The sequence below is a fragment of the Callorhinchus milii genome, unplaced genomic scaffold (genome assembly GCF_018977255.1).
Source record: "Callorhinchus milii isolate IMCB2004 unplaced genomic scaffold, IMCB_Cmil_1.0 Scaffold4, whole genome shotgun sequence".
Taxonomy (NCBI): domain Eukaryota; kingdom Metazoa; phylum Chordata; class Chondrichthyes; order Chimaeriformes; family Callorhinchidae; genus Callorhinchus; species Callorhinchus milii.
The window spans coordinates 63,932,300-63,958,727 of NW_024704745.1; the positions used below are offsets into that span (position 1 = coordinate 63,932,300).

General features: G+C 41.3%; 1 protein-coding gene across 1 annotated transcript in view; it reads left to right on the top strand.

Annotated features, from left to right (window-relative positions):
* The window catches only part of LOC103185779 (cytoplasmic dynein 2 heavy chain 1), a 311,776-nt gene that overhangs the window by 248,787 nt on the left and 36,561 nt on the right, over positions 1-26,428 (top strand). Inside the window, exon 84 of the mRNA XM_042334736.1 lies at positions 18,359-18,475. Within this exon, the coding sequence (XP_042190670.1) occupies positions 18,359-18,475 (117 nt within the window). The remainder of the gene's footprint in view (positions 1-18,358; positions 18,476-26,428) is intronic.

Consider the following 26,428-nt stretch of genomic DNA (forward strand, 5'->3'; position numbering starts at 1 on the left):
AGGCGAGCGAGGGTGGGAGTGATGTGGTCCCGAAGCCTGGTGCGGGACAGTACACGAGCTGCAGAGTTCTGAATGACCTGCAGCTTGTGGAGGGAGGTGGCGGGAAGGCCGGCGAGGAGAGAGTTCCCATAGTCCAGTTGCGAGGAGAGAGTTCCCATAGTCCTGCTAAAAACTAGCAGATTTATTTTTAAAACAAATGGCTTCCTTTGAGTAGTAAACCAAATACTGCTATCTTTATCTCACTGAACCAATTCTTAACAAAGAAATATCTGCATGTGAATAAATGTTTGATCCAATGTTTACACCGAATGTTTACTATAATTTAGTCGTCAGTTTAACAGAGATTAAGTTCCCTTTTAAATGTCTACAGTTAAATGAAACAAACAGTTATTTGTGTAAGTGCCCAAGAGATTATCATGTCAATGATATGTCAGTTTGCTCCTGGGTATAAGTTTTTAATTCACTTCTCAAACTGAAAAGGGAACAGTGCTGAATCAGACTTTTGGATCAAAAAACTTGAGCACTTATTGTCTGAGTTCACCTGTTTGTTCTGGGCTCTCAGCACTTTTGTTGTACACACTGAGAATTATTTAATTTTCCTATCTGAAAACTGCTGAGGAAGCATATTTGTAGTTGGGTCATTGATAATGGGACTTGATGAGAAAGTTCCCTGTCTTGTTGATGAATTTACCAAAATGTGTCCTCAAATACTCTATGGTAAAGGTGCTAAGAAATGCCTGGCCACTGGTGGCTGAGCTGTGCATCAGATTTAAGACCCAAGATTTCTTATGGTCTTAAAAAGCATTGCAGAAAAAATAGCTTTCAAACTAAAATGGAATTTTCTACCCCAGAATTATACCCAATTTTAATTTTTAGTCAAGACAATTAGTGGGTGGATTTTCTGGAGTTCACTTTAAAGCCCTCCATGGTCTTGCTCCTCCCTGCCTCTGCGACCAACTAAAACCTAGCCAAGCTGCCCGCTCCGTCCCCCTGGCGGGCACTATTCTGCTCCATGTCCTCCACCCTGCCTACCCCACCATCAGCGGTCGGGCTTCCAGCCTTTCTGCCCTCACCCTCTGGAACTCCATCCTGGAGTCTCTTTGCCTCGCTGCCTCCCTTGCCTCCTTCAAGGCCAGCCTCAAGATCCTCCTCTTTGACCATAACTTTGGTCAACCTCCCACCACCACCCTTATCCTCCATCCCTCTTTACTCCAGTCCCCAGCTTGTGTACAAATCCTTGACTGTCACATTGCCTTGGGACATCCTCCTTATGTAAAAGGGACCATATAAATCCAATTCATTGTTATCAATATTAATCTTTGGGTTTGGTATCAAACCCCAGTGAATCGAATTCAAGATCCTTGTTCTCACTTTCAAATCCCTCCACAGTCTCGTCTTACCCTACCTAGCTTTGGGATGCTACCTCACTTGAAGGGCACTATATAAATGCATGTAGTTGTTGTTGTTGTGACCCCCTTCAACCCTGCTGACCTGGCTGCTCCACTCAGCGAGCACCAGCCTTGATGCCCCGCGCCCCATTCACCCCACTTTCGGTGGGAGGGCTTTCAGCCATTCTGTCCCCCCTCTCTTGAACTACATCCCGGATTCTCTCCCACCTCTTTGACTGCGCTTTCAATCATCTTTCCCACACCCACCTCCTTTGGCTCCTACCCCAGCTGAGATGTCCAGCCAGCATTGTTATGCAGCGTAAAGTACTTTGAGGCATTCTCCTGATGTGAAAGCAGCTACAGTATATTCATGTAAATTCTGTTATATATAGTATCATCCCATTGCTGAGACATCGCAAAGCTCTTCACAGTGATTGTTTCTTTGTGGGCTAATGCAGCAGCCAGTTTGTGTGGTGCTAGTTTATTAAAAAAAATAATGATTTGCTGGTAAATCTAGTAACTCGTTGACAGCTCATCATCTCAAAACTTGCTGATAACCAGGTGATCTGCAGTTAGCTAGTGTAATGTATTCTCCTATTTTATTGACAAATTCATTCCTGATTCAGGCTGCAGCTCTGTCTCTAACGGCAGTGATAGTTTCTAAAGCAGTGAGCTCCCTCAGGCAGTGCTGTTGGTTGCAGAGCTCCTGAGTTTAACTCGCCTTCAAAAGCACAGCAAGCTCAGCGGGGGCATATTTTCTGGCCAGAATAGACAGCCACCCTCACACAAACAAAATGTTTTTGGCAGTGCTGTCCTATCTGGATTGAGAGAGGTGAGTGGGCTAAAATAAAAAAAATGAATACCAATTTTAGAAGCAATGAACCAAATGGGAGTTTCAATATATGCGGTGATTTTTCTGTTGCTATTTCTTACCCAAATTTCTACTCAGCAAAGTAACTGAGATGGATTCAGGCACCGGCAGGCTCACTACTTGAGCTGGTTCTCAAACTGTCTTTATCAGCTAAATATGGCATAAGATATTTTACTGTTGATCAATGCATTTCAATTCAGTCATCAGGAACTGTCTCAGACTTTCTGGTTCGAGTCGCCACCTGCATGAAAGGCACGATATGGAAATCGTTGTTGTTTTCGTTGGTGGTGAAAATCTCTTTATTACTTCCGATAATACTGTATGATCAGTAATAAATAAGGCATACAGAATCCTGGACAATATTACCAAATCAGTTAAGGTCAGTTCCCTGGATATACTCAAGCTATAGTATGAGTCCTGTAGCATATTAGTTAGAGCATTCGCCTCACAAGGGAGAGGACCTGGGTTCGATCCCCGAGAGGGGCAAAATCTTCAGCACACATCTCTGTTTACCTAGCAGTAAGTAACCTGATCGTTAGTTGATTGGCGAATCACTTTTAGGGGGGAATAATGCCTTCAAAAAAAGGGAATCACGCAGGTAGGGTGGGACGAGACTGTGGAGGGATTTTTTTGTGGGATATTGCTGTGAACCATTGTGGGACATTGCTGTGCACAATTGGCTGCCGGTTTCACCCACAAAATAGTCAATTCACTTTACAGTATATTCTTAAGCCGTGATACTGACCCCATTTAGAAAAATAGTTTGATGCTGTTGGCAAAAGAGAAGGGTAGGTACTTTGGGAAGGATGAGTTCAAATAGGCTGAAGGACTTTCTTCATCCAAACCAATCTTGTGACCTGACTTGTGTGGGTTTGCATTATCTGGCAACTTAAACATAGTGGATCACAGATATACTACAACAACGACTTGCACTTACTTTGCGCCCTCCATGCAGGGTAGCGTATCAGAGCGCTTAACAGTTATGCACTAATTGTGAGGTTACAGTTTTGAGAGGTTGCTAATCTGACAGTCTGAAATAGTACCAAAAAAAATGAGAAGACTATCTTTAGCATTTTTAGGATGTTCCTTTTGTTGATAAAATTTATAAATGAGCAACAGTAGCAACAGGTCACTCGGGGAGAGCAGTCAGGACATAGCGGAGGCGAAGCCTGGGCCTAGCGATCAGCAAAAAAGGAGTGGCTGAGGTAAGCACTCAGTCACTCGGGGAGAGCAATCAGGACAGAGCGGAGGCGGAGGCTGAAGTAAGCTGTCGGAACTGTTAGAGCAACGAAAAAAAGAAAAAGTGACGTTGATGTGACGTCATTTTTCAACAGCAGAACCAAGGACAAACATCGAAAAACTGTCAGAGCCACAACACTGACAGCAAATTAAAACAAAAAAAACAAAAAATAAAAAATATATTGAAATCACTGTGTGAGAAGATGATGTGGTAAGTGAAATGCGAGGACACGTGGGAGTTAATGGAGGGCGCCCTGAGCCCGGGTGACTTCATTTGCAGCAAGTGTTTGCAACTCAGGAAGCTCCAGCTGAGAGTAGCTGAGCTGGAAGCCGAGGTGCAGACACTGCGCTCCATCAGGGACAGTGAGAGGTTCCTGGACAGTATGATGGAGGAAACCATCACTCCCCTGAGGCTCAGGAGATGCTTGCATCTGGTTAATGCTCAGGGACAGGATGGTTTCATCCGTCCTGCAGATAATGGGACACCTGTGAGAGGGGTGATGGAGCCTTGGGCTTCAAACTTGCTCAACGGATGTGAGTATTTGATGGACCAGACATCTCAAGAGGTGGTCACCCCACCCCACACACCGAGGGTTCAGACCGAAAATGACTGGGTGACTGTCTGGCATGGTAGGAAGAGGGGATGGGCTGGGCAGAATGCCCCCAATAGTGTAGCTCTCTCAAACTGGTACTCTGTACTGAACATTGAGAGTGTTGATATCTCCAGGGAGGACAGTATAAACCGATTGGATGTTCTGGAGAACATCCAGAAGTGGTGGTCCAGGTGGGGATCCATGATATTGGTAAAAAAATGGGCTGAAACTCTACAGGGTCAATATCAAAAGCTGGGGAACACACTAAAGAATTGAACATCCAAGGTGGTGATCTCTGGATTACTCTCTGTGCCTTGGGCAAATAAGTACCACAATGGCAGGATCAAGCATATGACTGCTTGGTTGGAGAAATGGTCCAGAAAAGAGGGCTTCGGATTTCTGGATCATTGGGACCAGTTCTGGGGCAGGTGGGACCTGTATCATATGGATGGGTTGCACCTAAACAGGGCTGGGACGAATGTGCTTGCAGACAGGCTAACTAATGCTGTTGGGGAGGGTTTAAACTAGTTTTAAGGGGGAAGGGAATGCAAAAAACGAAGAGCTAGAAAATGGAGAAATAAAACAAGGGGTAAGTGCAGAACAGGTCAAGTCGGTCTTGGAGTGCATGTGCCTAAATGCACGGAGTTTAGCAAACAAGATTGGTGAGCTGCAGGCTCAAGTGGTCATAGGGGGATACGATGTAGTAGCAGTAACAGAGACTTGGCTCAAGCAAGGACAGGAATGGGAGCTGAATATTCCTGGCTACAATGTATTCAGGAGGGATAGGGAAGGAAAAAAAGGAGGGGGTGTGGCAATGTTAATCAAGGATACGGTTATAGCCGTGGAAAGGGTTGAGGTGCTGGAGGGCCCCAAAACGGAATCTATCTGGTTAGAGTTAAGGAACAAAAAAGGAGCTGTTACGCTGGTAGGGGTATACTATAGACCACCAAATAGTGGGAAGGAAATAGATGAGCAGATCTGCAAGCAGATCTCAGACAGATGCAAGGCCAATAGAGTCGTGATAATGGGGGACTTTAATTATCCCAACATAGACTGGCAAAACAACAGCGCAAAGGGCAAGGAGGGGGAAATATTCCTAAAATGCATACAGGACAACTTTCTTGATCAGTACGTTTCCAGCCCAACAAGGAAGGAAGCAGTGCTGGATCTAGTTCTGGGGAATGAAGTAGGGCAAGTGGAGCAGGTTTCAGTGGGAGAGCATCTGGGCAATAGTGATCATAACATCATTAGATTCAGAGTGCATATGGAAAGAGACAAGGAACCATCTAAGGTGAAGATATTCAACTGGAAGAGGGCAAATTTCAGTGAGTTAAAAAGGGACCTAGCCAAGGTGGACTGGAAAGAAAGATTGGCAGGTAAAACAACTAAAGAGCAGTGGGAAGTCTTCAAGGATGAGATAGCTCGGGGACAGAATAAATACATTCCCACAAAAGGGAAAAGTAGGGCTTCCAAACCTCCCTGGATGACGAAGGTAATTGTATCTAGAATGAAGCAGAAAAAGGAGGCGTATGACAAATGTCAAACCCAAGATACAGAAGACAACCAAATAGAATATAGGAAGTGCAGAAGAGGTTTGAAAAAGGAAATAAGAGGGGCAAAAAGATTATACGAAAAAAGGTTAGCGGGTAACATTAAAGGGAATTCTAAAATATTTTACAAACATATCAAGAAAAAAGGCTAGTCAAAGGTAGGGTGGGGCCAATTAAGGACCAAGGGGGAAATCTTATTGTGGAGGCAGAGGGCATGGCTGATGTGCTGAATGAGTACTTTGCATCTGTCTTCACAAAAGAAGTGGATGCACCAAATGCCGCAGTATCGGAGGAGAGGGTAGAGGAAATGGATAGGATAAGTATAAACAGAGAGGAAGTACTGAAAAGGTTGACTGCGCTGAAGGTAGATAAGTCGCCCGGTCCGGACGGGATGCAACCAAGGTTACTATGGGAGGCACGGGTACAAATAGCGGAGGCTTTGGCTACAATTTTTCAATCTTCGTTGGACACAGGAGTGGTGCCAGAGGACTGGAGAGTGGCCAATGTGACTCCCCTGTACAAAAAGGGACAGAAGGACAAACCTGGGAACTACAGGCCAGTCAGCCTAACATCAGTAGTGGGGAAACTCCTGGAGACTATAATCCGGGACAGAATAAATCTTCACTTAGAAGAATATGGGTTAATTAGGGACAGCCAACATGGATTTGTTAAAGGCAAATCTTGTCTAACAAATCTAATAGAATTTTTCGATGAGGTAATGGAGAGGGTGGATAAAGGTAGTGCAGTTGATGTAGTTTATATGGACTTTCAAAAGGCATTTGACAAAGTGCCACATGAAAGACTTGTAAGAAAGATAGAAGCCCATGGTATAAAAGGGACAGTGGCAGCATGGATCCAGAACTGGCTGGGAGACAGAAAGCAGAGAGTTGTGGTGAACGGCTGCTTTTCTGACTGGAGGGAAGTGTACAGTGGCGTCCCCCAGGGATTGGTATTAGGATCACTGCTCTTCTTAATATATATAAATGATCTGGACTTGGGTATAGCAAGTACCATCTCCAAGTTTGCGGATGACGCAAAGTTAGGTAGGGTGGTAAACAGTGAGAAGGATAGGAGCCAACTGCAGGAAGACATAGACAGAATGGTAAAATGGGCAGATGAGTTTCAATGTGGAGTAATGCGAGGTAATACATTTGGGTAGAAAGAATGAGGGGAGGCAATACAGGCTGGTAATACAATCTTAAGGAGGGTAAAAGAACAGGGAGACCTAGAGGTGCAGGTAAATGAATCCTTGAAGGTGGCAGGACAGATAGATAAAGCTGTAAAAAGGGCATATGGGATTCTAGGCTTTATAAATAGGGGCATAGAGTACAAGAGTCAGGAGGTTATGATTAACCTATATAAAACACTGGTTAGGCCTCAGTTAGAATACTGCACCCAGTTCTGGGCACCACACTATAGGAAGGATGTTAAGGCATTGGAAAGGGTGCAGAGGAGATTTACGAGGATGGTACCAGGAATGAGGGACCTTGATTATGAGGAAAGGCTAGAGAGGCTGGGATTATTCTCATTGGAGCAGAGAAGGTTACGAGGAGACCTAATAGAGGTCTTCAAAATCATGAGGGGATTTGATAGGTTAGAAAGGGAAAAACTGTTTCCACTGGTGGGTGTGTCGGTGACTCGAGGTGAGAAGAAATGTTTTCACGCAGCGAGTTGTTCGAATCTGGAATGCATTGCCTGAAAGGGTGGTGGAGGCCGATTCGATAACTACTTTTAAAAACACGGTGGATGGGTATTTGAGGAGAACAGGTTTGCAGGGTTATGGGGAAAGGCTGGGGAGTGGGACTGACATTACATTGCTCTTTTCAAAGAGCCGGCACAAACTTGATGGGCCGAATGGCCTCTTTTTGTGCTGTACGATTCTATGATTCTATGATAGGAGGAAAATTGGAGCTTCGGCGGTAAGGATGATTCACTGATTTAAAATAGATGTTGCAATTTCTGCCTTGCGGGACAAGTAACTAATAGCAGTTTCAAAACACATTGTTGGCAAAGAAAATAAGCCATTTAATTGATGCTATAAGCCAAGTAAAATAGAAATGTATGATTTTCTGCTGCCTCTGTAGTTAACTGAATAAGGTGTATTTAATCATGGTCTAAGTGGCCATAAAATTGGCCAACTGTGTGCAGAGTGAGCAGAGAATTATGTAAGGCCATTGGCATGCGGTCCATTTGTGATTGCCACTGTATTTTTTAAGCAGAGGGATTAAAGGCAGTAATGGAGTGTTTTTCACATGAAGCTGTATCCATAGGACAGGTCACCAGATTCAGACTGTCTTGGGAGAAGAGATTTTTAATCCATTGTTCACTTTGTTTCAAACCCAAATGCTAGAGGTCATGGGATAATATTCTAACCTACTGCACAATTCAGTCCCCAGAAAACTAACAGCATTATCTACAGAAACATGAGGTTTTGGTAATAATCATTGATTTATGCAGAGTGTGAATGAGTTGTGAATTATTGCTTCATTCTGTTTTCAATTAATTTGAAAGTTTAGCAATACAACCATGTCCTGATGTTGGAATTCAAGGTGATCTAATGTCTTATATTTGAATGAAAATCTGTTATCTTTTAGGATGCAGGATTAATGGGTAGGACATACAATCATTGGGGGGAGCAAGGATTCTTCCAACTCTGCTCCTGTTAACGCTGGAAGTTAAACACTAATGGAGAGGGTGGTCCTAGCTGAACAAGCACCAGGAAGCTTGTGACATATACTCACAATGGCAAGCTATGCAGATTTAGCTGGTTAAGCTCCAGCAGTACCCCAATGCAACCTGCACCTAATATTCTCTGGTCAGAAGGATACACCCCTCCAGCGAGAGAGTATGCATTCCATTCCAGTGAAATGTCCATGTGTGGGTCGCATACATAGGGGGAGCTTTGTCTGGCTTGGATACTCTTAAGCATGGTGATGGGATTTCACATGTATCAGATAGCTGGCTGACCAAAAATAAGTAACTGGACAGAAAATACAGTTAAATTAACTGATATAGTTTTATTGTTGTTGTAACCAGGTTTGAAACACAACATTTCCCCAATCTCTGGATAAAGGTTTCGCCCCCAGGTTCTGCAGATTCCAGAGTGACCATGCTTATTTTTAGTGAGCAAGGATAGGCCCAAATTATTTCCAGCTGCCAAGGGCAAAGGCTTTCCAATGAAGCTCTCTTCATATCTCCTCTGTCTCGTCCATATCCATTGTTGTGCCCTTGAAGAAAAAAAGTCTATTTGCTGTATTTATAACCAATGGGTACTAAGACTAAATTAATCAGTTCAACAAAATAACCATTCAATCAGCTTGAAGATTTTTTTCCTCAGAATAACTGTTCATTCAAATAAATCCCAGAGTGCCATTGTTCTAAGAACAAGCTGCACAAGTACTCACACAGTTTAATGTTATAACATTCAATAAGTGTAGGCATCAAAGTTGCTTGCATCTGTGTCAGTGTAGTGATTCATGATTAATTCCCTTTCTCTGTTTGTCAGTGTCAATTTTAGCACTTTATAAAGATCAATTATAGAATACAGAGCATAAGGCTATAGAGGATCACAACAAAACTCCCTGTAATGTTCTTCAAAGTACAGCCATTGATGTTCTGTCTTTCCAATTGGTGATCTGCAATACATTTACAATGCCAGTTGGCTCTAGAAAATGCTATTTTGAAGGTGTAGTGATCATGAAGCCAAAGTATGCTAACTCTGTCCTCTGTTTCTTTTCCATAAGCCTCTGTGAAAATATATACATCAACGTGTGTGTCCAAGGTAATGGCAATTAACATGTAGCATTTTGCTAACATTGTTATTTGCGCATTTGTATGCTAAAATCATTTTCTATTGACGTATATGTATTGCCACAAGTGCGCAGTCAATCACATCCTGGGCATGTGGAAATCCAGCAATTAAAAAATATCTGTAGCTTCACCTGCTTTGCTAAATTGAATGCAATGATGTGGCCTTTGAATACAAAGCATTAGTCATCTAATGAATGGATGTGTGACAGCAAAAATCCCTTCTAGATCTCGGGGAGATCCCCGAAAATAGTTGAATGCACAAGTGTTTAGTGACACTGTAAACTCAATCGGCAATTTTGCACTCTGAACTATAAGATTCCAGGTCATGGAGGATTAGGCCATCCATGGCAGTTTGTGTAAAGGTTTCCATGGGTAACCAGAAATAACTTTCACATTGTTCATTCATGAAATCTAAATAACTTGCCCTTTCATAAAGATCTGGAATTGCATTTCTACTTGAACACCGATTTTTACACCAAAACCCTAAGTTCCACATACGCTTCAATGTTCCACTAAAATGCTCCAATATTTCATTTCTATGATTTGTCTGTTTTTGTCTGTATTTTAAATACTATTCCACCCAAGAGTCTTATGAAAGAGGCAATATTTAGTTTGGAAAATACATTTTTAAATGACGGGGAATTGGGGAAACTGAAGTTTTCGAATTTAAAGTCTCATTGAGAATGTGAAATTAATCATTTATTTTTGCATTCTGTGATTTGCTTCATTCTTTAATCTGAAGTATAANTTTTAAGTTTTTTTTCTCGTGAGTGAATAGCAACATTTGATTAATTCATTACAATGCAAAGCAATTACTGCTCCCTCCAGTAGTGCCAAGCTTTTGATGGCTGCATTATTTACTGTGCATAACTACATGCTACATTGATATGTTTAAAAATTCTTCATTGCATCTCCTAAACTAAATGGTGGAAAAGCAATTTCACACTTGATTAGAATTGATGTACTGTACAACAGTAAACGAGTAACTACAAAGTAGTTAGATTTTTTATATTTAGGTCAAGGAACATAATTAGATTTAAATACTAGATGACTAGATTAATGTCCTTTATTTCACGCAGGGCATATTCTAATCACAAACATTCGCTTTCTGAGAAAACATCCCCAAGTTTATTCCTTTCAACTCTGAAATGAATGGCTATTGAGGTCAGACTCAACATATCAACAGATAACATCTAGCCTCCATTAGCATGTATAGTTCACTGCCTTGCGGGCATCATTATAACAGAAGCTCATTATTACATCTTTGTCAAATCTTTTAATTTGAAAACATAACAGCATTTAAATTGACTTTAAGAATTTTATTCTGATATAGTTATTGACAGTGTGATCCAAATAGATATTGGGTTCTTCTTCTTGCACATTTCATGAACTGTAAAAAGTGTTGTATATGCTAATCCTTGCATTTGATCTAGCACCTTATCACGCCATTGAGATGTCTCAAAGGTTTTCACAGGATTTACTGAAAAGTGGATTGACTGTGTATGTGGAGTGCTGTAGCTTAGTGGTTAGAGCATTCGCCTCGCAAGCCGAGGACCTGGGTTTGATTCCCGGCAGGGCAAAACATTGGGCATGTTTCCTTAATCCACACGCCTCTGTTTACCAAGCAGTAAATAGGAACTTGGTTGTTAATTGATGTGGATCGCTTTTCCAAGAGTAATAATCCCTCCAAAAAATAATAAAAATAATAATTTGGTCACTCAATCCACGACTATCTGTGGGAATAGTTTGCAGCGTTTCGCCCACAAACCGTAGCTAATTCACTTTACAGTATATTCTTTGAAGCATTTTGAGATTTCTAGAAGACGTGATAAAGTGCTATATCAAATTCAAGGATTATTATTAGTATTTCGTAGGTGAAATACAGCAACCATTTGCACACAGCAATGTCCCACAAATAGCCAATTTTATTTGGGTGGGTGGAATTGTTGGCTAGGAATTAAATGTCTGACTTTCAAGGTATCAAATCACTGCTTTTTGCACCAGAAATGTCAGCCATTATTGCTGGAATGGAGTGTTGCACACTTGCACAGTCAAACGTATCGCATCTCGCCATATTGGGAGTTGGGATTTTATGGATGCCAAACACTGCCTCCATGTACTCTAATCTGAAGTGCAGAACCAAATCTTCAAAGAGGAGCAAAAAAGCACTTTAATTTTTATAGCATCTCAAAGAGCTTCTCAGACCTTACTGTTATGTGGAGAGACATTTTTTGTAAGGTAAGTGATCAAGGGTCATTTTCAGGAACAGCTCCACATAATAGAAGTGGCAAGTTACATTTTGTGTTGTCTCACTTGGAGTAAAGCCCTCAGGAACCCTATAAATTACAGCCTTTAAGGTCGGTAACACATTGCTCCACAGCTAAAGTGTTGAGCCTGCCACAGAATTACAACAACAACAACAACAAGATTCCATTTATAGAGCGCCTTTCACGTCAGGAGGACGTCCCAAGGCGCTGCACAGTTGGGTCATGACCCGAGCAGGGGGGAAATGGTCAGGGTGAGGGGAGGGAAGGGAGGGAGAGAGGAGGGGGAAATGGTCAGGGTGAGGGGAGGGAAGGGAGGGAGCGAGGAGGAGGAAGAGAGTCGAGAGGGGAGCTGAAGGCACGGTCAAAGAGAAAGGTTTTGAGACCGGCCTTGAAGGAGGAAAGGGAGGAAGCAAGGCGAAGGCACTGGGGGATGGAGTTCCAGAGCCTCGGGGCTGAGAGGCTGAAGGCCCGACCACCGATAGTAGGGCGGTTGGGGCGGGGGACGTGGAGCAGACCGGAGCCAGAGGAACGGAGGGTACGGGCAGGTAGGTAGGGGGATAGTAGGTTGGAGAGGGAGGAGGGAGCAAGGCCGTGAATGGCCTTGTAGGTGAGGATGAGGATCTTGAAATCAATCCTCTGGGGGATGGGGAGCCAGTGGAGGTGAGCGAGGGTGGGAGTGATGTGGTCCCGAAGCCTGGTGCGGGACAGTACACGAGCTGCAGAGTTCTGAATGACCTGCAGCTTGTGGAGGGAGGTGCCGGGAAGGCCGGCGAGGAGAGAGTTCCCATAGTCCAGCCTTGAGGTGACAAAGGCGTGAACCAGGGTTTCAGCAGCGTGAGGGGTGAGGTAGTGCCGTAGTCTGGCGATATTCCGGAGGTGATGGAAGGCGGTGCCAGTTGTGGTGCGGATGTGAGGGAGAAAGGACAGCTCAGGGTCGAACAAAACGCCGAGGTTCCTGACTGGCTTTGAGAGGTGGAGAGTGCAGCCTTGGATGCTGATGGTGTCAGCGCCTGAGGTGCGGAGGCGCTGACGTGAGCCAATCAGGAGGGCCTCGGTTTTTTGCACGTTGAGCTGAAGAAAGTTGTCTCTCGTCCAGGACTCGATGTCGGACAGGCAGGCTGTCAGGACATCGGTGGTCGTGGAGTTGAGAGTAGAGGAGGAAAGGTAGAGTTGGGTGTCATCCGCATACATGTGGAAGTTAACTTGTGGAAGTTAAACCTTAATTAAGGTTTATTCCTTCAGAAGGAATTAAACATACTACATCAAAGTAACACCTTCCACATTTTTTTCTAGAGAATATATTTTAAAGAGTAGGGCTGAAATAAAAATTGCAAAGTCAAGCAGCTTTAAATTATACCTTACAACATATTGTTTGTGGTGTAATATTAAGCATTTGAAGTTGATGGCTTGTGAATTTTATTCAGATTTTTTTCCAGTGACATATTACTATTTGTGGTGCAACAACAACAACAACAACAACAAGATTCCATTTATAGAGCGCCTTTCACGTCAGGAGGACGTCCCAAGGCGCTGCACAGTTGGGTCATGACCCGAGCAGGGGGGAAATGGTCAGGGTGAGGGGAGGGAAGGGAGGGAGAGAGGAGGGGGAAATGGTCAGGGTGAGGGGAGGGAAGGGAGGGAGCGAGGAGGGGGAAGAGAGTCGAGAGGGGAGCTGAAGGCTCGGTCAAAGAGAAAGGTTTTGAGACCGGCCTTGAAGGAGGAAAGGGAGGAAGCAAGGCGAAGGCACTGGGGGATGGAGTTCCAGAGCCTCGGGGCTGAGAGGCTGAAGGCCCGACCACCGATAGTAGGGCGGTTGGGGCGGGGGACGTGGAGCAGACCGGAGCCAGAGGAACGGAGGGTACGGGCAGGTAGGTAGGGGGATAGTAGGTTGGAGAGGTAGGAGGGAGCAAGGCCGTGAATGGCCTTGTAGGTGAGGATGAGGATCTTGAAATCAATCCTCTGGGGGATGGGGAGCCAGTGGAGGCGAGCGAGGGTGGGAGTGATGTGGTCCCGAAGCCTGGTGCGGGACAGTACACGAGCTGCAGAGTTCTGAATGACCTGCAGCTTGTGGAGGGAGGTGGCGGGAAGGCCGGCGAGGAGAGAGTTCCCATAGTCCAGCCTTGAGGTGACAAAGGCGTGAACCAGGGTTTCAGCAGCGTGAGGGGTGAGGTAGTGCCGTAATCTGGCGATATTCCGGAGGTGATGGAAGGCGGTGCCAGTTGTGGTGCGGATGTGAGGGAGAAAGGACAGCTCAGGGTCGAACAAAACGCCGAGGTTCCTGACTGGCTTTGAGAGGTGGAGAGTGCAGCCTTGGATGCTGATGGTGTCAGCGCCTGAGGTGCGGAGGCGCTGACGTGAGCCAATCAGGAGGGCCTCGGTTTTTTGCACGTTGAGCTGAAGAAAGTTGTCTCTCGTCCAGGACTCGATGTCGGACAGGCAGGCTGTCAGGACATCGGTGGTCGTGGAGTTGAGAGTAGAGGAGGAAAGGTAGAGTTGGGTGTCATCCGCATACATGTGGAAGTTAACCCCATGTTTGCGGATGATGTCACCAAGGGGGAGCATATAGAGGGTGAAGAGGAGGGGACCGAGGACAGAGCCCTGAGGGACACCACATGAGACAGTACGGGGGGTGGAGGAGAAGCCATTCGTTGAGACGAAGTGAAGACGGTGAGAAAGGTACGACCTAAACCATTCAAGGACAGTGCCTTGAAAGGCACTGCAACAACAGTAAATTAGCCACGAGTATTGTTTTAAAGGGAAAAGTTTGTTGTAAGATTAACATGGGCAAGGATCGAAAATAAATAGATGGAGACTCAAACACAGTGAAGAATTAACAAAATGCAAAATACTTCAGACGCTGGAAATCTTAAACAAGAACAGAAGTCTTTGAGCACACTCAGCAGGTCAGGTAGCATCTATGGAGAAAGGAAAGTGAGTCAACATGTCGGGTCCACGACCCTTAGGAAGAATTAGGACTGGTTTGCACAGGAAGAGAATCAGAAAAATGAAAGAAACAGATTTGAAAGAAATGGAAGGTGAGAAACAGGCACAGATTGGGAGGGACAAACACAAGAAACATTCTCATGTGTTCAGCGTGAGCATCTTCAGCACATTGTTAGTTAACTGAATATCACTGTTATTACTGAAAGTTATAGACATTAAAGACGAAACCCTAGATGCTAATCTTTGTCAAGTCGTTGAATCTTCATGTTTCTTTTATTAGTTCTAGCTCCAATTCATCTATTTTGATTGCAGACTGATCATATTATACAATCAAATGTCATTGAATTATTTTGTGAACGCTGTGTTTGTAGCTTATTTACAAAGCGTGTCAATGACATGGAACAGCAGGATTTTTGTGCTCACAGAAGTCCACACAGTTTTGAAATATGTTTTGAACTATATATGAAACTTCAATTTATTTTCCCTATTTTGTGTTCAGTTTCTGAATATAGATAGTAAAAGAATTGCACCAGTACATGATGTCATGTTCACTACAGCAGCTGACTGGTCTCTGCTGCAGTATTGTTTTTCCACTATATTATTGCCCTTTTCTAATCTTCCTAAATGGCCCCTAGTAAACAAAATAACCTATTTTAACCTAAACCTAAAGGTGGCTATTTATTCCAAGTAAGATACGGAGTTGAAAGAGCACCATCAACTCTAATAGTTAGATATTGTAGGAAGAGGATTGGGATCCTATTGTTTCACCTTCCTAAACAAAAACTGGAATCTCGACTCTCCAGAATAAAGGGATACCTTTATTAAAGTATATTTCTGATGCTGTTCCTACAAAATATAGTCAATTCATTTTACAATATATTCTGTGAAGTGCTTTGAGAAGTCTCAATGACATGATAAGGCGCTATATCAATTATTATTACCTCAAATGTATATTTTCTGAGCTTGGCATTTGAACTCTGAAATAAATCTTGTATAAAGTTCTAAGCTGTCAATAGAATAAAAGCTGGGAAGGGATGGTTCTATTTACTTCTGTTTAATATAAAAGGATGACTTCCAGTTCATTAGATCTTTGCCAATGTCACTTCCTGGATCCTGATGGCCCAGAAATCAGCCGTGTTAGTGTTTGAGTGGGTGTCTACGCACAAGTACAGTGATATGGCTTCCAACTTATTTCTACATCCAAACTATAATAAGATGGTATTGTAATTTTTCAATTTACATTTATTCTGTAGATTTGTTGAATTCTCTTAATTTGTTTTCTCTGTTTGAAACGTCTCTAAATTACAAAGGAATTTAGACAGATTAAGTGACTGGACACAACTGTGGCAGATGGAGTTCAATGTGGTGAAGTGTGAGGTCATCCATTATGGATCCCAAAAAGCCATGATCTAATAGAATAGCAGAACAGGCTCGACGGCTGAATGGCCTATTCCTGTTCCTGTGAAATAATTACATGATTAAGAATTGAGAGGTTATACCTAACAGGAAAGGCTGAACATGGACTCTTTTCTCTTGAAAAGAGAAGGTGTAAGGTGTGACCTGATAGAGGTCTTAAAAATGATGAAAGGTTTTGATAGAGTAGACTAGGGAAGAACATTTCCACTTGTAGGGGAGTACGAAACCAGGGGCCATCAGTATAACATAGTCACAAATAGATCAAATAGGGAAGTTAGAAGAAATTTCTTCACACAGAGTAGTGGGAATGTGGAACATGCTACCACAAGGAGAATAATCCTAGCTTCTCTAGCCTCTCCTGATAACTGAAGTCCCTCATTCCTGATACCATCTTGGTAAATTTCCTTTGCACCCTCTCCAATGCCTTGACATCCTTCCTAAAGTGTGGTGCACAGAACTGAACACAGCACTCTAGCTGAGGCCTAACCAGTGTTTTATAAGGGTAATTCCTTTTCATAGGAATTCATATTTAAAAAGTTCTTATTTAATTGTTCTGCCTCAAATATACAGATTTATATTGTTGAAGCTAAGCTTGACTCTTAAGACTCCATGACTTGGGGCTATCAAAGGGAGCTGGTAGTATTGGATATTTCTTCATGGAATAAATATATATTTCAGTGGTTTGAAAAGCCAAGAGTTCCATTTAGCTCTCCAGAAGGGAATATTTCTTTTGGGAATTATTTCTTCTTGCTATAAAGCAACTAGCTCTCACTCGTCCAAGTTACATGATATTATTTGTATTGCACTGCATGTAGTGGGACTTTACACACAGTGCTTTCTAAAGGGAATCTAACACAAATGAAGGCTTCTTGCAATAACCAAAAGACCTATAGGAAGAAGAATTCCTTTTTGATTGTGCTTGCAGTCACCTCACCCCTCCCTCTCCGCCTGGCTAAGTGTCAATACACCGTGAAGTGCTCTGGGATGCTACCAGGGTAGGGTGAAGTGAAGGGTGCTATATCAATGCAAGTTGTTGTTCTAAACTTCCTGTCTTATCGATTGATGATGTGCACTTTTAATTACCAAAAATTGTCCCCCTTTATAACCTCACGAGAGAATCCCATTAGAAAGCACTGTGGTTTAAAGCTCCAATATATTGAAATTAGTAGTAATAGTAAGAAAGTCAGTACAATAATGAACTGAATACCCAAAAAACAATTATATGAGGTTTTTACCCTGTCCACTGCAGACTTGTTCAGTGAGTTCTAATTTTGTTCTTATTCGCCTCATTTACTTCCCTGTGCTTCATAGTATTTTACTTTGGTGCTATATAACCGCAGGTATAACAAAATAATATTAGTCGTTACGGTTTAATTAATTTTAATTTTATATGCGTGTTTCTTGTTGTTGTTGTTGCGTGATACTGCTGACGGAGATTAGCTGCTGACTTGCCTGCATAACAAGACTTGCTACATTTCAAAATAACCCTTTTTGTGAAACGTGTTGAGACAGTTTGACATGAAAAAGTACAGTGTTAAATGCGAGGAATAGGGATGCAAGTCCAAATTCCTGACTGGCCAGTGCCTTGGGACATCCTCCTGATGTGAAAGGCACTTTCCAAATATTATTTGTTGTTGTCATTGTTATTTAAATTTAAGATGATAAAAAGAATTAAAGAGGAGGTTGAAAAAAAAATCTGTACACCCAAAATGGTTGAAATGTGAATTAATTTCCCCAAACCTTGTTTGAGGCAAGCATCATGAATTATTTAAAAGAGGAATTAGACAGGTGCTTGAAAAGGAATATTAAAAGATATGTGGAATGTTCAAGAGTGGGATTAGATGAGATGGATTGGGTGATAAAAAGCACCATTGTGGATTTAATCGACGAAAAGGCCTACTTCTGTACTGTAACATGTTAGGATTATTTAGCATTTCATAGTTTCAGCCAGAACAAGCCAAATAATATTTAATCAAATAAATAAATCTGAGTAAAGAGCAACAACATAGATTTGCAATTCAGCTGTATAATTTCAAATTGTTATTTTAGAATATAAATCTGAAACTCAAGAATGCTGAACTGTACAAATATTGATTTGGAAATAATTTAAAAAATGTATTCCTGGCTTTAAGTTATGAAGCAAATGTATTTACATTTAACACGTTAACTGTCCCAATGGAGATATTGCAAACAAGCAAAATCTTTCTTTCCATTCTTCTGTAATATCAGATATTTCCACTTTCACTGTTCATTATCTTTGGTCTCTAAATCTCCCTTCCAGGTAATTGCTCAGCTCCGGATTCTCAGCAGGTCAATAACAGCTGGCTGCAAGTTTGACAGAGAAATTTGGTCTAATGAACTCTCTCCTATCCTCAATCTCTGGAAGAAACTTAATCAGGTAAAGTGACCATATGCAAATACATTTTTTACTGCCAGTATTCCTTCCAAAGCAAAAGTAAATGTTGAGCTCAAATAAAATGTTGCATATACATTAAACACAACCTAGCACAACAGAGGGGGGTCTCTTATGTTATATCTGCAAATCATGTGTAAATGCAGTGGGATTATTGTAATGTGTAAACATGCATTTCATAAAGTTAATTACAGGTTTGCTTAATTCTATAATGAATAAAGAAAATGTCAAATGATATAATACTGTATGTAAACCAAACCTTTTCATTAGCTGTTAACTATATAGTTAGGGTACCTGTAATTCTTACTCTGCACATGTCCTTATACTTAATACAGCTGTGTTTTCATAAGGTTTGTTATGTAAAGAAATATTCTTCAGTCTTACTGAATATAATACATTTTTCCTCACTTTTTGAAAGGAGCCATATTTCACTGTCAGGAGGTCAACAGTAACTTTTGATAGTTAACAATGAACTAACAAAGAGAAAAGATTCAGCTTTGTGGGGAAAAGGAACATTTTCCCATTTCTGTCAACTAGTGTCTATATCGAGCATACCCAGGTCACGTATAGCATGAGTCAAGCTGCAAAGATTTCATTTTTGTATACTGCATCCATCTCCGCAAGTCCATGCACTACAAATCATACATATCGATCATCTAACCTATTATCGAAAGACATAGCTTTGCATCCTCTTCCTGATGATTCACCATTTGCTTGTGTATATTGCGCAATTGCAACCATTAATGCTGCATATATACTGCATGTTAGTGAATTATAGCAATTTTGGTAGCTATGTGTCATGAAATGTGCAGTGCAAATTGCAAATCGAGCGCAGTGGAACACCATTATGATGCATCTGCAGATATCCCAACGACGTTCAGGCCTTCAGCCTCTCCGCCTCCACCCTATGAAACTCCATCCCACATTCCCTTCACCTCCCTGCCCTCCACCCTCCCTTATCCCAACACCGCCCCCCCCGCCCCCCCACTCAGGTCAAAATCCCTACCTGTTGAATGCCTTGGGATGTCCTCCTGATGTGAAAAGTGCTATACAAATGTCATTTTGTATTGTATTGTATTTGGGAACATTAAAATCCCAACCCACTTTAAAATAGGGCCATGATAGCTTGTCAGTGTTTCTATATTCACTGTGCATGAGTGCAGCTGGCTTACCCTTTTTTTTAAAAAAAGCTATCTTCCAAATTATCAGGTCACTTCACATTACTATTATTATTATTATTAACAGCTGGTAAGAAGTGACATCAGTGACAACCTGATGACATGGAAGTCGACCTTTTTTTTAGCATGGGAGATAACTGGCTTGTGCGTGCAGAGTGAATGAGTTTGACACCCCATTCACTCTATAATCAAACCCACCTTACAAGGAAGCACATTATAATGGGGGTTTATTGTATCACCTGACAAAGGTGGTTCCAGGAATAATGTGATTCTCACCCACCCAATATTGATGTATTGCGTGTAATTAGTGATGGGCTCACTTCTCCTAAAGTCCAATTTGGATGGTCCCGGAACATTGAATAGAGCATTTTAAAGATATTAAACCATTTAAAAGAATTTGTCTGAAAAAAAACTCCAAAAAAATCCACAGACACATAAAAATATCTTCCCTCTTATAAGCACTCTAATCCTCCTCTTCTGTATTGCTCTCCCTCTTCTTCACCCAGAGAGGGAAAGACTCATGTAGAAACACTGATGAGAGAGACAGATAGACAGTGAGACACACAAGCAGAACAAATCGATTCGTTTTCCAATAGATCTCTCACAGTATTTCATTGTTTTTCATACAACTGATAAATTGTAGATGTGCTAAGTTCGTAAGGTAAAAATAGATTAATGGAGTATGTTAGCTGCTTTTGAATCCTCTGAAATCTTTCATGAATTTCTGAACATATACATGTTTACACTTGTAGCATTATGTTGAAAACAATCACTTACGTGACAAATTTGCCCACATTTGGCTCATTATTGCTTAAATATATTACAAAAGCAACACCTTCTACATTTTTTCCAGGGAAGATATAGAAGTATTACCATTGTTGAATCCACTATTTATAATAACTTAAAAAATTGTTCCCAAAAGTGAACTCCCAAGTTACCTCTTATATAAGTCTCTTCTGTACAGCTGCATTTTATACAATATAAATTCTCATTATGCGATGTAGAAGGCAGAAAAAAAAAACAGAATAATATTTAAGTAATGTTCTGCCAAAAGTAAAACACTGATGCTGAATCCACAACCTTTGCGTGCTGTTCATTCTTAAGGAATTTCAAATAAAATGCCCATTAATTTTCATATACTTGAATGCTCTCATTGGGCTGCTTAAACTCAGGTTCTTAAATTTTGTTCTCTAAGTACTCTTCCGTGGCAGATTTTTTTGGGGAATCTTGTCTGATGATACATTATCTTTGAGAAACAATTTAAAAATCATTGTTTCTATTTTTACACACATTGAAAACAATTACCTCTTCTGTTGACAAAAGTAAGTAACCCCCAGAAAGACATTTTTTCCCAATTGACCAACTAAAGAAATGTTGCTTTTTATTGCTTTTTTCTACCAGGGTATCACTTCATATCATAGAATCATACAGCACAGAAGAAGGCCATTCGGCCCATTGTGTCTGTGCCGGATCTTTTAAAAGAGCTATCCAAATCAAACCCTTTCCCCTGCGCTCTCCCCACAGTCCTGCAAACTTGTTCCCCAAATAATTATCTACTTCTCTCTTAAAAGATTTTATTGAATCAGCTTCCACCACCCTTTCAGGCAATGCATTCCAGATCCGACCAACTCACTGTGTGAAAACATTTCTTCTCACCTCCCCTCTGTTTCTTTTTACAACTATTTTAAATCAGTGTCCTCGGGTTACTGACCCAGTCGCCAGTGGAAATAGTTTCTCCTTGTTCACCCTATCAAATCCTCTCATAATTTTGAAAACTTCTGTTAAGTCTCCTCGTAACCTTCTCTGCTCCAAGGAGAATAATGCTAGGTTCTTTAGCCTCTCCTTTCTTCATAACTCGCCTCTCCTCATAACTACTACCATCCTGGTAAAATCCTGGACTTAGACAAGTCTAGTAGGCAAGATGGTGTGACCACCATCTCAGTGGTTAGAGCACTCGCTTTGCAAGCGAGAGATCTGAGTTCAATTCCAGTCAGGGCGAAACCTTGGGCAAGTTTCCTTACTCCACACAGAGCCTAATAATAATCCCTCCAAAACCAAAAACAATAATAAATTGGTCATTTTCAATCTACGGCTGTTTGTGGGACATTGCTGTGCGCAATTGGCTGCCGCGTTCACAGTCAATTCACTTTACAGTGTGTTCTGTGAAGCGCTTTGGGACGTCCTCCTGACGTGAAAAGCGCTATATCAAATGCAAGGACTATTATTATTATTATTATTATGGTAATCCTATAACCACTCCATGCCAGAGATTAAAACCTTGGCATGTTGTATAATATAAAGTTCCTGTCAATGTGCTGAGATATGAAGCTTCAGAGCTTAAATTTAGATATTCACTGCTCTCAATATTGCACTTGCATAAACATTATTCTGCACCTTCTGATAGCTGCCAAATGGTTGAAATTGTACTTTTGGAAACAAACTACAGTATTACCAGTCAGTAGCTGGTAACACTATAGTTGCTCTATTGCTCCTGCTGTTCTACTGACTCTGCTCTACTACTTCTTGTTCACGATTCATTTGAAGCTTTGCCAGAGAAAATGTATTTTTGCTAAGTACTTAATCAAATCAAAACTCAAATCATTTGCATTGAATCATCATTATTTTGAGATAATACTTCTTCTAGGAAACACATTTCTTATTCTTCCTGGATATAATCGTTTTTTGTGAGTAAATGTACATATAATGTCAGGTTAGATCTATGCTGGATGGGATTATCAAACTATGTCTTGAAACAAGACATGATTTGATGCTTAAGGTAAGGGAATGTCCAAAACGAATTTGAGCTACAGGTCTTATATCCAAGGGATTTATTTATGGATTTCCTTTCACCTCCTGTCCTTGAATTTTGTTCAGAAATGATTTGAAATTCTCTCAGCATCAGAAGGGCAAGTATTCCAGTGACCTAATGTATACACTTTCTGCTGTAGATTTCTCAGTGATAATCCAAGTGCAAAAAGTCATTTAAGCAGAGAAGAAAACTACAAAGATATTGATATTGCTTTCTTTTCTACCACATATCCATTCTTAACCAGGACCGCTTATTTCCACCTCCGCCACATTGCTCTCCTCTGTCCGTACCCCACAACCAACGCAGCTGAAACCCTCATCCACGCCTTTGTCACTTCCTGGCTGGACTATTCCAATGCCTTCACAGGCATGCCCGTATATCATAGGTAGAAAATCATAGGTTTTCTTGAGATGAAGCTGGTTAAGTTGTCCTATAAACCTCAACATTGACAAACCAAGATGCTGGAATGTTTTAGGCATGAGCAGAAAAGACAAGACATAAGGGATTCCACCAAACTTGTATCACACTGTCATATTCACTCCTGAAGCAAAAATGTTCAATTAACCTTTCCTCCATTTGGGTTAATTCCCAGAGTGATTTTGAGAATCAGAATGAAAAGTAAACCCCATGGTATTAACTGGTGAATGAAATTGTAGTCTTATTCTTCTTGGACTGATTCCTACCAAACAGAGTAACTTCCAATTAAAAAGACATTCTAGTATCTGCTTCTATGTTGACCCCTGACAGACTTTCCAAAGACTATGCCCTCTAGTAACTGATGCACAGCAAGTGAGCTGCATTACAAATTTAGTTGAGATCATATATCACTGTATATTTCATGTTAGCATTAATCTGCTCCATCTTGCACACATATACTTCATACCCATATCTCCTATTGCATTGCATAAACTTGGCAGTAAACAAGCTCTTGTAATTCCCATTAAAGGTTCTACCGTAGATGTAGACTGCAAAATGTTATCATGGAAAACTGCTATTCTTGGCTTGTCTTGCTTCACTCAGCCAGTGAACTACAAGCCCTTGTGAATATCCTCCTTAGTTTTCCAAAAGTATGGATAATAGTAATAATAATAATCCTTGCAGTTGTTATAACGCTTTTCATGTCTTCTAGACGTCTCAAAGCGCTTCACAGAATAGACTGTAAAGTGAATTGACTGTATATTTGTGGGCGAAATGCGGCAGCCAATTACCACAGCAGTGTCCCACAGACAGTCGTGGATTGAAATGACCAATTTATTATTGTTTTTTTTTGAGGGATTATTATCAGGCTTGTGGAGTAAGGAAATTGCCCAAGGTTCACCCTGCCGGGAATCGAACCCACGTCTCTTGCTTGCAAGGCGAGTGCTTTAACCACTGAGCTACAGGACTCCCCACAGGATCAGTGCTTTTTATGAAATTATTGACAAAGGTAGCTTCACAAGTTCAATCAGACTAAGTTGCAGTCTCTGTCCTGTCCGAGGTAGTGTTCTGTGAATCCTTCTTCAAGTGCAAACACAGTTGAAAGCAGAGTTGCACTTCAGAGGCGCGTGAGGCAGAAGGGAAGAGGATTTTGCACAGGGTTGATAGGTGGATGAAATTAGCCTGCCTGTCAGAGGAAGTGCCTCAAGTATTCCATTCCCACAAATGCCATCTTAGCCACTGGAGCTGGCCTGACATGTACCTTCATTCAAAGAATAATGACTAAAGTAACTTACCTGTTTGAGAGATGGACAAGAATGCAACATTGTTAAATAACTCAGCTGAATTTCATAGAAACATCTAGAAGTACAAATGTGGCATTGTAGTAATTGAACTTCAGAACATGAAGAAGTTGGAAAAAATGTTTGTATGTCTGGTATGTATTTCAATACATGTGGTTTAAAATGTGCTCATCAGGAGTAAATTAGAGTAAATGACGCTTCCCACTATATCAGGTACTTCGGAGCACAAAATGTATCTCTTGCAGGGAGCCCATTTACCCACACAAGTACTCTGCTCTGAGGCGATCTCAGGTCAGAGCAAGGTTCTCGTGAATTTATAAATCTTGCATTTGATATGATGCCTTATCACATCATTGAATTATCTCAAAGCGCTTCACAGGATTTAATGTGTATTGTAGGCAAACACAGTCGCCAGTGTGTACACAGAAATGACCTACAGTCATGAAGTGAATGACTAATTTTTATGTGGGAGATTATCCATCATCCTTATATCATTCTAGTTAAGATTTAAAATCCAGATTCACAATGATAAGATGAACAGGCAAAAAGCACAGTATTGTATTACACTTGCTGGGGCATCATTGACAAGAAAACATAGGCTACGAATTATTAGAAAAAAATAGGGAAGGAATTTGTTCACTCAAATAGTGAGTTTGGGACTCATTATCGCAAGTAGCTATTTGAGACTGAATCAATGGAATCCTTCAGAAGGGAAATAGGTAAGCAAAGTGTAGTAAACCATTAGAGGATATGGGGAAAAGGCTAGAAAATGCGATTAATAAAATTAGAGGATGATTTAGTAATGCAATTAGCAGGAGCGCCAACTGAATGGTCCTAATGTCCTCCTCCTTTATTGATAACCCTCGCCGTGGCCTCTGCTGTTGTTTCCATAATGAGGAACTGAGTGCAGTGTATTGAATGTGAATGTGTGTGTTCTACCAGTGCTTGGCCAAGCAACTGAAGGGCTAGTCACATGATGGTGGACTGCTGTATCTCAGATGGGGAAGGAAATCCATGGGGTCGTGGTAGGGAGGGGGTTGGAGGGGGAGCGGGGGAAAGAAGTACGATCCACAAGGAGGCCATGGCCAGGCTTGCCATGTGGAGCTCGTCTTCATTTGATCAAATTGTAGCAATATTCGTAGGAAGAATGGAGAGTCCAAAGCCCAAACCATCTCACCCTCCCAACTGAAGGAAGATGAAATGTGAATAATAATAATAATCCTTCCATTTGATATAGCGCCTTATCACGTCTTTCAGACGTCTCAAAGCGCTTCACAGAATATACTGCAAGTGAATTGACTGCGCATTTTGTGGGTGAAACATGGCAGCCAATTGCACACAGGAGTGTCCCACAAACAGTCGTGGATTGAGTGACCAAATTATTATTATTATTATTTTGAAGGGATTATTAACCCCAGATAGGCAGTAAGGCTGAATTTGTGGGTAAAGTGAAAATAGTTTCGAAAATCATCTCACTTTGGGAGCATTATTAGGGCTGACAAAGCCTGGAGTAATTAAAGGATGTTTCATTTTTAGAATTATTTTCCTCGCATGATTTAAGTTATGACTGTTCAGTTTTTAGAAAGATAGTGATAAAGAAGTATTTTCTATGCTGTGGTGCTTTTAATGCTTCTTATTTAAACAGCATAATAATTTGACAAGACATCATTCTTACATCAAATGCCAATGCCATATCATACCAACATCCTTTTGTTCCACAGAGCACAAATGAAGATAGGGTTTGTAAGATTTAATGATAGGAAATGCAGTACAATTTTAACAAGCCACACTTTGTAAGAGAGTGCAGAAAGCAATTGGCATTTCAGGAACCCTGCAAAATTTTGATATAGATCCAGTGCAAAGTACAAGATCGTCAAATTAACTAGCAAGGTTATAAAATGAAGAGCATATCTCAGCAGTGGCAGGTTTAGAGCTCTCTGAAGGGAATTGAAGAATTGAGCTACAAAATGATTAAAGATATCAAGGTACTTAAGTTCCCTAAGCCATGTGATATTGAAAAGCTATTTCCACATATTTGGGAATACTGTTTGAAAGACACCTGCTTATTATACTGATTCTGACTCATAATTTATTGTATTTGAAATGGGTGTTGAGATGGTGTGTCTCTACCTATATGATTACGTGTGGGGAGGGAGACATTAACCCTGCCTCCTGACCCTCCTAGATTAGTCTACTATCTTTCATAAATAGTGTGGGAGTCATAATACATCTT